This window comes from Electrophorus electricus, chromosome 1 (assembly GCF_013358815.1).
Source record: "Electrophorus electricus isolate fEleEle1 chromosome 1, fEleEle1.pri, whole genome shotgun sequence".
Lineage (NCBI taxonomy): Eukaryota > Metazoa > Chordata > Actinopteri > Gymnotiformes > Gymnotidae > Electrophorus > Electrophorus electricus.
This window is the reverse complement of record NC_049535.1, coordinates 26,928,684-26,942,973: the sequence shown is the minus strand read 5'-3', so window position 1 is coordinate 26,942,973 and position 14,290 is coordinate 26,928,684. Positions and strand designations below refer to the sequence as shown.

The 14,290-nt window shown below is 40.4% G+C and overlaps 2 protein-coding genes across 3 annotated transcripts in view; both read left to right on the top strand.

The window, feature by feature from the left end:
• Positions 1–123: 123 nt before the first annotated feature.
• On the top strand, positions 124–7,966 carry gaa (glucosidase, alpha; acid (Pompe disease, glycogen storage disease type II)). 2 transcript variants are annotated; one of them, XM_027003426.2, is made up of 20 exons: positions 124–1,025; positions 1,199–1,350; positions 1,535–1,700; positions 1,781–1,877; positions 1,961–2,080; positions 2,166–2,284; positions 2,480–2,611; positions 2,886–2,996; positions 3,183–3,296; positions 3,398–3,482; positions 3,588–3,705; positions 3,941–4,074; positions 4,514–4,665; positions 4,873–5,021; positions 5,218–5,359; positions 5,455–5,553; positions 5,662–5,826; positions 6,446–6,598; positions 7,065–7,177; positions 7,819–7,966. In XM_027003426.2, exons 1-19 carry the CDS (start codon positions 474–476, stop codon positions 7,128–7,130), a joined length of 2,826 nt encoding a protein of 941 aa, XP_026859227.2. In that variant the 5' UTR covers positions 124–473; the 3' UTR covers positions 7,131–7,177; positions 7,819–7,966. The 2 variants fall into 2 exon arrangements, with proteins under 2 accessions (XP_026859227.2, XP_026859225.2); XM_027003424.2 differs by lacking the exon at positions 7,819–7,966 and having other exon boundaries at positions 7,065–7,328.
• A 154-nt stretch (positions 7,967–8,120) lies between these two features.
• Positions 8,121–14,290, top strand: part of tbc1d16 (TBC1 domain family, member 16) — a 24,092-nt gene continuing 17,922 nt past the window's right edge. The window contains exons 1-2 of the mRNA XM_027003409.2: positions 8,121–8,283; positions 11,398–11,601. Of these exons, the coding sequence (XP_026859210.2) occupies positions 11,427–11,601 (175 nt within the window). The 5' untranslated portion in view covers positions 8,121–8,283; positions 11,398–11,426. The remainder of the gene's footprint in view (positions 8,284–11,397; positions 11,602–14,290) is intronic.

Sequence of the window (14,290 nt, the reverse complement as noted above, 5' to 3'; positions counted from 1 at the left end):
CGTCCAACACGTAATAACAGGATTATTAGTGATTATTATACGTCTCTATTTTATTTATTGAGATGCTTTTAATTTGTAATAGGCGTGGTCTCTTGAAGCACATTATTTCCTGTTCTTATTGCGCCTCTGTTTTCTACCTGAACTCCTCTTTAACGAACGTGAAAGCGAAATAATCTTGTAATAGTTACCGCTCACAAGGGTTTTGTTTATTTGTTTTGTCTTTTGTTACTGTTACTGTTACTTTTAGGGGGGGGGGGACACACAATAATGTGCACGGGTTGCTACCTTTTACGTCCGAGAGGGAAACGTGTACAAAAGACTTGTGAGTTTAAAAAGCCTACTGTAGCCCAGCAGCTGTGAAACTAACATTTCTTTACAAGCGCCACGTTTTCTTTTCAAATATAAAATATAATCCTGCTCACTGGCAACGTGCTTGGCTTCAGATTTTTTTTAACCTCACTTGGAAAAAGAACATGACTGTAGTAGCCATGAATTGGCGCATGTTTCCACAATACACTGTTCATTTCACCGTTGTGTTATCGGTATACTTATTCATTGACCAGTTCTATGTTCAGAAAGCATCAACAGTAAGAGTAGCATCACACTCAAAGTTAGCATACAGTTCAAATGTTCCTAATGCGAGATATTACTTGCAGAATCGACCCCTAAATACCTCATATAATGACTATTCTAATCAACCGCCAACTCACTTCACTACTGCTGAAAAGGACTGCACTATTACTGTGGAAAGGCGCTTCGACTGTGCCCGGGATCGCGCACTGTCCGAGGTGGAGTGCGTGGAACGAGGCTGTTGCTATGTGCCCTCGCCAGAGTCTGCCTTTGGTGGGCCGCCTTGGTGCTTCTACCCAGTTTCTTATCCCGGCTACAGGATGGGGCCGCTTTCACCCACATCTAGAGGTCAGAAAGCCACCCTGAGTCGCCCCACTCCTTCCTACCTCCCTCGGGACATCTCCACACTGCAATTAGAAGTAATGCCAGAGGATACAGGTCGCCTGCACCTTACGGTAAGTAGCTTTTTTCAGTGTGTCTCCTTTTTAAAGGGATATGTAATGTGTACAGCTTACACCAGGAAAGATTTGGAAGCAGAGTAGCCTCTGCGGTGGCAAAGAGCTTTTGTGAATATCTAAAATTTCACATTAACATTCAACTGCTTCATGTATTGTGAACCCCAACACAGCTGAAGGATCCCTCATCTACTCGGTATGAGGTTCCCTTTGTGGCAGTTTCATCGGGCAGAGCTACAGGCATGCAAAGTCGCCTCTATGATGTGGAGTTCCAGCCAGACCCTTTTGGCTTCATTGTGCGTCGCAGATCCAATGGCCGGGTGCTGTGAGTGTGGTCCACAATCTAGGGAAAGATGACCTGAATGAGTAGACTAAAATATTGTGCGTTTTTATGAAGATTTCGGAATCAATGTCTCAATTGATTATTGAACTTGCCTGTGTGTCTGCACCATTGACTCTTATGAGTGCAATGTTTGTTTGGGTCTTTTGTGTGTTCATGTGCATCTTAGGGTGAATACAACAGTAGCACCCCTCCTTTATGCAGACCAGTACCTTCAGCTCTCCACCTTGCTGGCCTCTTCTCTAGTTTCTGGACTGGGGGAGCACTACACCCATCTCACACTGGACCTTAACTGGACCTCTGTGACTCTGTGGAACAGAGATATGGCACCACATGTGGGTACACCCCTAGTCCAGCCCCTGTTCTGAAGGTATTCTAGGTCAGAGTCAGTCATTTTCCCTTGGACTGTTTGCAGAGTGATGCCAATCTCTATGGCTCCCATCCATTCTGCTTGGTCCAGGACGGTGATGGTCATGCCCATGGGATATTCCTACTTAACAGCAATGCCATGGGTGAGGCAATTGACCATTCTTTAGCTTTTTAATTATTTTCTGTATTTGCATGTGGATTGTGTGTGTTTCATGTGTTTATTTAGAAGTGTCACTGCAGCCTGCTCCTGCACTTACCTGGGTGACCATTGGGGGGATTCTGGATTTCTACATATTCTTAGGCCCTGATCCACAAAGTGTGGTCCAACAGTATCATCAGGTTATTGGTATGGCTTGTATAGACTTTACTTAAGCTGCACATCAGAACGTATAATCCTCTTCAGGAACTATGATTTCTTTATAACGTTGCAGGTTATCCTATGATGCCGCCCTACTGGTCACTGGGTTTCCACCTCTGCCGCTGGGGCTACACCTCCACTAATGCTACGAGAACTGTGGTGCAGCGCATGCACCAGGCCCAGTTTCCTCTTGTGTGTAACTGTACATTTCAAATATGCTTTGTAAGACTTTCTTCAGTGGATTGCAGGCTGGCTTTGATATTCTCATAATTAGTTTTGCATGTGAGATTGTGAAAAATAAATTAATAAAACGTGAAAAAATAAAACTTGAAAAAATAAGGATTTTTTTTTTTGGACTGACATGCTGTTACATGGCTATACCACTAGGACGTGCAGTGGAATGATCTCGATTATGCAGACAAGAGGAGAGTCTTCACCTTTGATCCAAAGAGGTTTGGAGATTTGCCTGAGATGGTGAAGGAGTTCCACCAGCAAGGAATAAAGTATGTGATCATTTTGGTAAGTCCATTTGTTGTATGTGAATGAAAATGAATGCAGAGCTGGGTTTTGAAAAATGTATTATGCCCCATTTAAGATTTTCACACTCTGTTAAAAGCTGTTTTCTCAATTTACCTAAAAGTGCTTATAAAATTAGTATTTCGGCCACTAGTGAACCAGAAACTTCATGGTTCACACCCATCCTCAAAATTCTGAATATAAGAAATCACATGCATCATGACTACATAACTACTTGTGTTATGGTTTAGTAAGGCAGTATGCAAATATGATTTAGGATCCTGGCATCAGCAGCACAAGTCCCCCAGGCTCATATAAACCCTTTGAAGAGGGAGAGAGGAGGGGAGTATTCATCAAAAACCTCACAGGACAGATGCTCATTGGAAAGGTGGGCACTTCTCCTAGGGCTCACAGTCTTGATGTTATTGTTTGTTGCTTTCCTTTTGCATAATTTCATTTGCAGCAGTCTGTAGGCAAGGGTTATGTAAGCCCCTTCAATTGCTACACAAAATTATATTTGAATATGAAGGAATGTGACTTAACTTACCCAGCAATGTGTCTGTGTTTGTACCAGGTATGGCCAGGTGCAACCGCATTCCCAGACTTCACTAACCCAGATGCAGTGAGTTGGTGGGAAGAGTGCATCAGAGACTTCCATGCCAGTGTGTCATTAGATGGCCTGTGGATAGTAAGTTTAACGCACAATCTCATTAGACTGTGTTTTTTTTTTCTCCCAGGGACAAACTTAAATAGAGACGTGTATCATTTTTCTGGTCCTCATGCTTGCAGGATATGAATGAGCCTGCTAGTTTTGTTCAAGGCTCTGTGTATGGGTGCCCAGATACTGACCTGGAGAATCCCCCTTATGTTCCAGGTCAGTACACTACTAGCAACCAGCACCTTTTTTGACTTTACTCACCATTCCATTGCATTGAGTGTCTATGACCTGATGTATAAGGAGGCATCTGTGGTTCTGTAGATGTGTTAGGTGGTCGGTTAAATTCAGGAACCCTTTGCATGACCAGCGTGCAAGGCCTATCTGCTCATTACAACCTTCACAACCTCTATGGGCTGACTGAAGCTATGGCCACCTACAGGTTGGGGATGGTTTTGCATTTCTCACTCATTACTATTACCACCTTCATTTGCTTTGAATAAAGATTTGTGTGTTTTATTTTATATTGATAGATTCCTCCCATTTGAGATTGTTCTTTTTCAATATGATCAAAATATACTTGTGTCTGTTTTTTGTAATCTAATCATTAATTGTGTGTCCTTTTTATGTACAAGGTTCCCACATTCTAAAAACCTTCTCCCCTCCCCCCGCTGCAGTGCGCTGCTCAAAGTGAGGCGCTCGCGCCCCTTTGTGCTCTCCCGCTCCTCGTTCCCTGGGCTTGGGCGCTTCGCGGCCCACTGGACAGGAGATGTACAGAGTGACTGGGAGCAGCTGCAGTACTCCATTCCAGGTGTGAGTGCAGGGATGCTGTTGTACCACCTGATCTGGAGAACACCGTCCTGATCTAGGGAACGCCGTCCCATCGTGCCAAGCTACCGAATGTAGTTGGGTGGGCTACAGCAGGGGAGCCATGAAACTTTACAGGGCAGTTGGTATTTAAGCCTGGCTGTGGAAATCCCACAGTTAAAGGGTGTATACATATGACTAGCCACTTTTTCACTTTGTCTTATGGAGTTGCATAAAACAATCTGAACTTTGAAGTGCATTCTCTTGTGTCCTGTTTTTCACAGGAAGAAGTTTATTCAATTAAACAAACAGAGACAATTGACAATGTTTTGTTTTTTTTAATCACACTGGTACTTGCACTTCACTGAGTATAAGTTTATGTATTCTCTGTTGGGCTTGTGTGCGTGTGCGTGTGTGTGTGCGTGCGTGTGCACATGCACCAGCCATGCTGCTGTTCGGGCTCTATGGGGTTCCTCTGGTTGGGGCCGATGTGTGTGGCTTCAGAGGGGACACAAGTGAGGAGCTATGTGTGCGCTGGACCCAGCTTGGAGCCTTCTACCCATTCATGAGAAACCACAATGACAGACCCAACACTGTGAGACACTTTACAGGGCTCCACAATGATGAGCTCACGGTCACCTGACATTTAAACTACAAGAAGAGCAATTTGCTTCTCCTTTGTTTTCGGCTTTCACTATGTAACTGTAGCCTAACTGGATCCCCTGTACCCTGTTGTATTATATATGTGGAAACTGTAACCCTGACTGCATGTGTTGGTGTTTTGTTTGTGTGTGTGAGTTAGTCCCAGGAGCCCTATGTGTTTGGGCAGCTGGCCCAGGCAGCGATGAGGAGTGTGCTGATGCTCAGATACTCTCTTCTGCCCTTCCTCTACACGCTGTTCCACTATGCACACACCTCAGCCAGCACTGTAGCAAGGCCCCTTTTCCTTGAGTAAGAAGTTGTATAAATGTCAGAAATAAATGTCTCTCTGCACATGCAGTTATGTTTTTGTGTGATGTAAAACTTTTGATGGTGCACTTTTGTTGATTGCCTAGATCAATAAGATTGTTTGTTTATATACAAGTATAATATACTAGACAGCAAATTTGGTTCCTTCTTTCTGTTTTTGTCTTTGAATTCCTCCTAGGTTCCCATTTGATCCAAACTGCCAAACCATAGATAGACAGTTCCTGTGGGGGAGTTCTCTGCTTATCAGTCCAGTGCTGGAGCAGGGAGCTCTGGAGCTGGCAGCCTACCTCCCCCCAGTGACGTGGTACAGTTTGCACAATGTAAATTCCACCATAATGCATTACGCTATAGTACAATTACTGACAACTGTCTCTGTAGATTTACTCTTTATCTCATCCTCTATTTTTCACTGTAGGGACAACCTTACCATAGCAGGGGGCAGTACCTGCTCCTTCCTGCTCCACTAGACACTATCAACATTCATGTGAGAGAAGGGCATATTATTCCACAACAGGTAAGTTACTCTATACATGTCTACCCATAGTTCACACTCTGATTGTATATTCTATGTTAGTGTGTGGGACTCCCATGTGCTTATAAGTTGCTCTCCATGTGGATTAAGGTGCCTGCATTAACAACTGCAGCTTCACGTAGTAACCCATTCCTCTTGACGGTGGCGCTGTCCACAAAGGGCTGGGCCAGAGGGGAGCTGTTTTGGGATGATGGAGACAGTCTGGACACTTTTGAACATGGAGATTACTCCTACATACTCTTCATTGCAGGACAGGTAGGCCCGTTTTTTAAATTAAATTCCAAGTTGTCCAGACATAGATTAAGCCTATACCTTGATTAAAATTGATTTTCAGTTAACCTGATAAACATCTATAAATATATTACAAGAACAACTTGCATATTAAATGAGTTCCCGGATATTTGTTGTATGTCCAATCACTTGTCAAATCACCTTATTAGAATTACTTTGTGGGTGTAGCAATAAAGTTTGTCCCTATGCAAATTTTGCACATAGTCTGGTACTTCATTGTCAGTTTCTCAACACAAGACAACAATAAGTGCAGTTATAAGACAGGTTTACCTGAAGTAGCCAAGGAATGTGCAAGGCAGATGTCTCTAATGAAGGGAGTGGCCAGTGCATGTGAGAGCAGAATGCTGTATGCTGTACAACCATAGCAACAAATAAAAGCAAACAATCAAAAGGAAATACTATCTGTGAAAATGCTGTGGTTCATGCTTAATGGGCTTCACTGTAATTCTACCTAGTACTTAATTATCTCATCATCTAATGACATGGCCAATAAAATGTTGTTTTTGATCTGTGTACTCTATAGATGTATGATTTAATCTGCCCTCTAGTAATCCATTGTGTCTATTATGTCATTTGCTCCTAGTCTCAGGTGGTGAGTGAGCCAGTAAAACTGAATAGATCTGTGCAAGGTTTAGTTGTGGGAGAGGTACGAGTGTTTGGAGTTCCAACCCCACCTGCAGGTGTATGGGCCAATAGAGAAAAAGTCATGGATTTCTCTTACTGCTGGGACACCATGGTAAGCAATCAAAGTGCTCAGATATGAACACACATTTCACTAGACTAATAGCTAAGGGGTATTCCAAAAAGCAGGATTTCTCAGTTTAGGCATTTAAGATCAAAGCTGAGGTTGTCCAATCGATAATGTTACTCAACTCTTCTCTTATTGAAGAGTCTTGAATTTGGTCTTATGTTGTGTTATCTGGCTAAACTATTAAATTCTGCTTTGTGGTGTGCCCCCCATTTCATTAGAATGGTTTAGGAGAAAATGTGAAGTTGTGACAAAAGCATCCTATAGAAAATAAAATAATTTTTTTCTAAAATCATGCAAAACCAATCAATCTCTCTGCATCTGTTCATAATTCATGAAAATTCTAGGCATATTGCAATAACCTCTTTATAAATAAAACCTGAGTATAAATAAATAGAACTGGTCCTCTGTCTGTCTGTCTGTCTGTCTGTGCGTGCGTGCATGTGTGCTCTAGGTTCTTAGAGTGCCTAATCTAGCCCTCCCCATATCAGAGCCATTCACAGTACAGTGGAGTTCATGAGAACGTGAGAAGTCTCCGATGCTACTATTGTTTATATGTTGTATAAGGTAAATGTTAACTGTGAGGCCATAATGTTTTTAATAATCAGAATTTACATAAACATCAGTAATTGGTTTGAGTCAAATGTACCAGCATACACAATTCTGGAGTACTACAGTCAAAACCCATTATATATATCCAATAAATAAATTGTTTTTATAGTGTGTTTCTGTTTTTTAATCAGTGTTTTATTTTCTTGTTGGCCATAGCTCAACACATACTCCATTTATCATACACACACACACACACACACACACACACACACACACACACACACACACACACACACACACAAACAACAGCAAAAAAGTATTGTTTTTGTAATGGTTGGGAATGGATACTGCAGCAAAGTGTCATTTGGTGTTTGATTATTGCTACCACACCAGCTCCCTGGACTGTAAAATTTAATGCATGATTAAAACTTAAAAAAAAAAAAAGCGAGAGGTATAAAGTCACAGAACTGAGAAATAGGATATCTCTACGCTCCCAGCTAAGCAGAATGTTGCTTTATTGCTGACTGAGCTTTGAATCTATCTGCTTCTATTATTAAAGAAACATTCACCAGACTGGAACTAGACAGGGAGGTTTCACTGCGTTTCTTTTAGGGAGCTAACATGATTTGTCCATTCTTCATTTTTGCCCCGATTAGAGACCGAGGTGATGCTACTATAACGCGGTCCTGATGTTGCCTGAAGTATTCAGCCTTGCATACTCAACCACATCTAGAAGACGTGACCTTTAAAACGTCATCATCAATTAAACACGAGAAAATGGTTAATAAAACCTATTGCAAAGTTTATTGTTGTATTGTTCTACATGTAACGTTTTTTTCATGTGTGAATAACTGTTTAGAATCATTAGTAAAAGTAAAATTGCTTATAGGTTTACGAAGGAAGCGGACTGTCGTCCCGGAAGCAGCGGAATTTTGGGGGTTGGGTTTCAAGATTGTAGACGGCAGCAGCAACGTGCCGTGTAAAGTCATACAGATAAACACGCGCATGCAGGGTGTAGTACATTTCTTAGGACAGTCTGTTTTTTGAACGTGATTTCACTAAGGATAACATGCGTTAAGATGGATGAGCATCAAATATTGTAATTCCCCGAGGGACTGAAGGTAAGCTTTACGGTGGGATGTTTGGATGTTTAGACCATTTGAAGGCGTGTAGGCAACAGTAGGATGCGTCCCATACGGAGGCAACCAATGATGATAATCTCGTTTATTATGAATAAACCTAGAAGACACTGGACGTCCAATGACGTTATTTCTCTTTAGGCTGCGTAATATGTTTGCATAACCGTTTAGCGATGCGTTGGCAGTGACGCCATATACCTAGACAGAGCGAAGGTTTTGTGCGCTGAACTAAAATATACGAAAAAGTAAGAGCAGGAGGCTGTCGCGTCGGGACGGCAGAGCATCAGACAGGCCTCCATCCTTCGTCTGTAATAGCGGTTATAGCGCGAACACACCACTAGTATTTCTGTCACGAGATAAGCTAGTGTGAATGCCATAGCTGGTCACTTGGCTACCTATCTGCTCACTTCCATGCTTTCGTAGGATAGTAGCTACTTTTAAGTATCTAGATTCTCTCTTATCCAGAAGTTTCAAATTGTGTAGGACTTGGAACTTAACCACAGTGGGCATTTCTGCTCAGCTATGCACAGCAGACTGTCATGCGCTTCATTCAGAAGAGTGTCACCCCGTTTTCTATATGTGCTATCCAAGTATGTGCATGTTAGATAAGAGGTTACCGTGATCTGTTATATAGACAACCCTGGCAGCGTGACACTGGTCCCAGAGGTGCTGACAGTATACAAGAGCAAGGACAGATGCTTCTCCAGCGAAGAGTTTTAATAACTTATCAGCATAAGCTTTCACCTTCTTTACCAAGGTCTCAGTCATGACAGTCTTATTGTTTGCTATAGCTTTTGCCTGGTGTCCTAACCATTAGAACCCCCGACCCGACTCCCCCCCACAAACGCCCCCCGCCAACGGTTTTTTTTTATTATTATTATTTTTATTATTATTATTTATTTATTTTTATAAGAGAAGCTTGTGAGTTTGTACATCATTTGCATTAGTTGTACATTTCATCAATGGTATTCAGACCATAGGGCTGCTGTTGGCTGGATGTGATTGAGTGGCAGACCACTTTCAACTTGGCACTGAGACTTTTAAAAACCACACCATGGTGTCTGATAAATCTGCACACACCTAATATGCACACCTACGCCCATGCCATGTCAGTGTTTTTGCTGTGTTGAAAATGTTCTCCCCAAACTCCTCATTGATTAATTAGACCTTCCAGCAGAAGACTACTGACAGCAAATAGGCACTTTTAAATCGAATGTGTAGGTGTACCTAATAAAGTGCTCTGTGATTGTAGGTGGAATATAGATGTTTCTATTAAACTGGCAGGAGAGTTTGTATTATAGTTATTATAGTCATTATAGTCTGTCTACAGGCCGTTCACAGGCTCTGTCCCTTGACAAAAAACATTAGGGCATCTGTTCATGCATCTGAGGCTTGTTGGACTAGCAGTGAAACAATCTCATTTAGATTTTCTCAGTGTTAGCTGAGCTGCACAGCTTGCCATCCATAATAACTTCTCTGGTCTATGGGGTCACTGTGACCCCATTTTTTGCGTGGCATTAAAAGCTTTGGTACTGTTACCACCCCAACTACAAACACACACACACACACAATTACATATCTGAAAAGGCTGTTTTTTAAGAGCAAAAATTAGTAGGCCATCATCACAGTCAATTTCTATCAGTGTGATTGTTGACACACGTTATACATCATAGCTCACGTGTCAGTATACTACAGTGGTAAAGCTCTGACGTTTCCACTCTGGAATAGTCGTTTTGTGATAACTGCATTCACTAATTAATCTCAATGACTGAGATATCAAAATTGAAATAAAATATCAGAATATTCATTATTATTTGTCCAAAGATTCTATGTTCACTTAAACCTTCTAACACCATTTTTGCTCTTTTTCATACAAATAAGTACAAAGAGCAGTTTGTGTCGATGAGGATGTCTGGTGATTACCCCCAGATGGACTTTTCCTGCACTGAGACAGAGATAAACAGAATCGATGTAAAGAATGTGTTCCATGCATGGCGTTTAAACAAAACACTTGATTAAGGAAAGGAATGGCTCAAACTAGGCCCCGCATGGTGAAATGCAACAGTGCAACAAAAACATGATAAGAGGAAGTGAATTTCATGCATAACAAAATATTCAGTGTTGTGTAATATCCTTCACCCACTATGGTACCTTTTATGAAGCTGAGACCCATTTAGAAATGCTGCTGATTTGAGGTGGATAAAAGGAACCTGAGAATGTTGTCAGACCACATGTTTCTTTTTGGTTGAAAATTTGTGCTAAGAAGAATATGTATCAACAGTTTTAAATGACTGCTAAAACCCATTTGTGATTTTCTTGCATATTGGTCAGTGTGTGTGCGAGTGCATGTGTGTGCATGCACAGCTGTGTTTGTTCAAGGTGTGACTCCATGTAAGTCATAGATAACCTGCTGTTGGTCCAGGATGTAGATGTGGCACACAGTTTAGACTGTTTCGTCCTGTATTTGTTTTCCAGATATTGCTTGCTGTGCTTAAATTATTTACTCTGTTTACATGTTTTTTGAGGAGTGGTTCTCTGTAGTTTACATGAGTTTAATTCTCCAAGTTGTTTAATGCATGCAGTTTTCAGGAAAAAAAAAAGCCGTGAACTCTGGGAATATCGTGCTAGCAAAGACCTTGCTGACATGCAGTGCCTTTTATTTGTACACTGTTCTTCAAAGCAGAAATTGTTTGACTGTCTGGACACCCAGCGTGGATGGAATGGAAGTTGTCAGTCATGACTGAGTCATAAAAATTATATCAGGCTTGTGCTAGTAAACAGTTTGCATTACATTGCTATTGTGATGATTTTTTTAATGCAATGTTGTAATCTGTATATAAAACCAGTGAATTATAGATACAGTGTAATTTGCTATATTACATAAGTGACACTCTTTGTGTTTCTGCCCAGGCTGGAAGAAAGTATGTTCTCTCACTTTATAATTTATTAACTTTTTTCTGTATTAGTGTCAGTGTTTGAGTGCGTTCTTTCAATTCACTATTTCTCCTACTTCCTTTGTGTTCATGTCTCTCTCTCTCTCTCTCTCTCTCTCTCTCTCTCTCTCTCTCTCTCTCTCTCTCTCTCTCTCTCATACAGAGGATGGGTGCAGTACCCAGGTGTTGGAGATGTCATTCGGTCGACTTCTGCGACGCGCATCCACCAAAGCCTCTGACCTCTTGACCTTCAATGCAGGGTCGGCAGGGTCACGGGCCGTGCTGGACGGGGAGATCATCTTCTCCAAGAACAACGTGTGTGTTCACCCAGCCGAGCCCCTGCCTAGTCTGCCTGAACATCATCCAGGTATTACACAAAACAGAGCACACATGCCCAGCTGGTGCAGGGCTATTGGAGTAAGCTAAAACCTGAATTAAAACTATTGAGGCAAAATAAACTTAAATAAAAATGTAATTGGATCAGAAATTGCAGTTAGGCAAAATGGATAATAATTGCTTCTAAAACTAAAACAGTATTTCTAGTTTTCTTAGAGAACTGGCTTTAGCCAGTAGTCATATTTAGTACTAATGTGCAACTACTGTTTGCCCAATTAAAAAAAAGAAGATGGTGCATCCTGTGTGTGTATATATATATATATATATATATATATATATATATATATATATATATATATATATATATATATATATATATATATATATATATATATATATATATATATATATCCTATCTATATTGGCTACTGAGTGGGTAATTGGTACAACCCTGACTACTACAACTAACTACTAAAAACTAGTTGAGAACCAGCTAAAACTGGAAATAAACTGAAATTTACTGGTAATTTGCACAATCACAAAAGTGTGTCCCTTCCCAGGCACTTTCCTTGCACTTTGTGTTCTAGAATCCTGGCTAGATATGCAGACTGACTTGGCTCTAGTTTCTCTAGAACTAGTGCATATTGCCTTAGGAGTGTCAATCTTAAACAGGAAGTTCACCTTTCATCACATCTAAATACATATAGGGCAATGTCAAGATATATCAGGGGCAGGTCTACAGGTGGGCTGGGGTGGGCATTACCCACCCAGAAGAGTCTTCTGCCCATCCCATGAAAACTGAAAAAGTCACTGTTATAGCAAATTTCTTGAATGTTGGCAGTTTTCTGTAATTGTCATTGGTCATCAAAAATGCTTTCTTCTGTGATATTTTAAAGGTGTGGGTGTGCTTAGACAGTGTTCTTCCTTTACATTATCACTAGAGCTATGGCTCTGATTATCACCTAACCATGAGTGATGATACGTCTTCACACATGCACTACAGATATGGTAAAGTGAACTATAAAAACTTGTTTGCAGCTACCTGATCTCAGCAATCCAACTAAAACTGTTAATACCATTTGACTAGTGTTCATTCTTTTCTCTTGTTCTTTTAAGTTATATTAGTAGTCTTGTGTAGTTTCACAGTCAAAGTTGCACGTTTTGAAAGCTGCATATTTCTTTTAATTTACTACCTCACATGCATGCTGGTGACAAATATCTAAAGGATTGGATCCAAACTAGCTTAATGATAGGTTATCAGATCATTCTTAGGGAGTGGAGGAAAATTGATGCCCTTTCTTTTCAAGAATGAAATTAAATGAATGAAGAATTGGGAAGGTTAGTAGCATATGAGAAATGATCAAAGTGGGCCATGTTATAAAAGATACTCACTGACTGAAAGGTGGTGGGTGAGTTGTAGATGGGTTTTTTTAATCCCACCAAAGGTATTATCTATAGGGATAAATGTTTTTGCACTATATACTATTATACATTTAATAAAAATTACTGATCATAAAAAGTTTCTAGTTCAAATGGTGACCACTGGTTTAGTGATTAGCTGAATTTTTTGCTATTTATTTCAGAGTTTGCCACGGTTAAACACAGACTTGTTGGTAATTAATTTACATATTCTGGAAACTGGCAGGCAGCATTCAGAAACTACTTTGTGTGATTTGCATTTGGTAGGCAAATAGATAATTTCTCTATACTGTCTTTTATCTAGCTTACTTTCATGTCATTTTGCCTTTATTGATGTTCACCCTAGCTAGCTATCAATTGCATTCTATAAGTTCGACACATAGTTAGAGTGCAATCCTAGGAACAGCTAAGATTCTATGCAGGACCCTCAAGCTCCCAGGCCTCTGTTAGAGGACCCAAGAAAAAGAGACCGCCCAGAGGGAGAGTGGGAGAGTGGGGTATTTATATATATATATATATATATATATATGAAAAAAAATATATATATATATATGAAATAGAATTTTAAAATGTAAAATTGTTTAATTAAATCTGCTAATCATATTGGGCCTACCTAGAAATTGTTCTGTCCTAGGAAGATCTATCCTATCTATTCATCATACATCTGTTATGATACACCCTGTGCATTCTGTTCTGATGTAGCCTACTGAAGATCCAAACCAAAATCTGCTCATGCAAATACTCATGATAAAATCTAAATAAAACATTTACAGTTTTTTCACATGTCTCTGGACCCCATATAAAAATCGGATGATGTATTTGTGTTCCTTTTGTCCACACCCCCATTCGGGGAAGGAAAATTTTTTATTGAAGTCTCTGAGGCACCTCAGGTAGTTTTTATTTGAGTTGCTCAAATAATTTGCTAAAACAAATTAAAAATAAAGACACCCCCCCCCCCCAATTGTACAAGCATGTTGGCTAAAATGGGCACAAATATTCCTCACAGTGAATTTCTTGTTCATGAAAATGCTTTCCGGGAGCCTAAAGTTCCTAGTTGTTTGTACGTTTTTTTAGCTTCCTTTACTTGAATCATACAAATGTATTCATGTACTGTACCATGATAAATAAGACTCAGCAAAACTGGGGAAAAAACAGTTGGCAAATAGCTTCCTAATGTTAGCCAAGGATGAAGCTACCTCCAAAGATTGTAGCTCTGTTCTTACCTCCAAAGATTGTAGCTCTGTTCCTACCTAGAAAGATTGTAGCTCTGTTCCAAGGAAAAACAGTAGTTGCAACTCCAG

Coding starts and splice junctions, on each gene's coding strand:
- gaa (XM_027003426.2), top strand. CDS start 474: ATGACTGTAGTAGCCATGAATTGGCGCATGTTTCCACAATACACTGTT. Junction 1,026..1,198: donor CAGGTCGCCTGCACCTTACG/GTAAGTAGCTTT, acceptor ACCCCAACACAG/CTGAAGGATCCCTCATCTAC. Junction 4,075..4,513: donor GCTGCAGTACTCCATTCCAG/GTGTGAGTGCAG, acceptor CACATGCACCAG/CCATGCTGCTGTTCGGGCTC.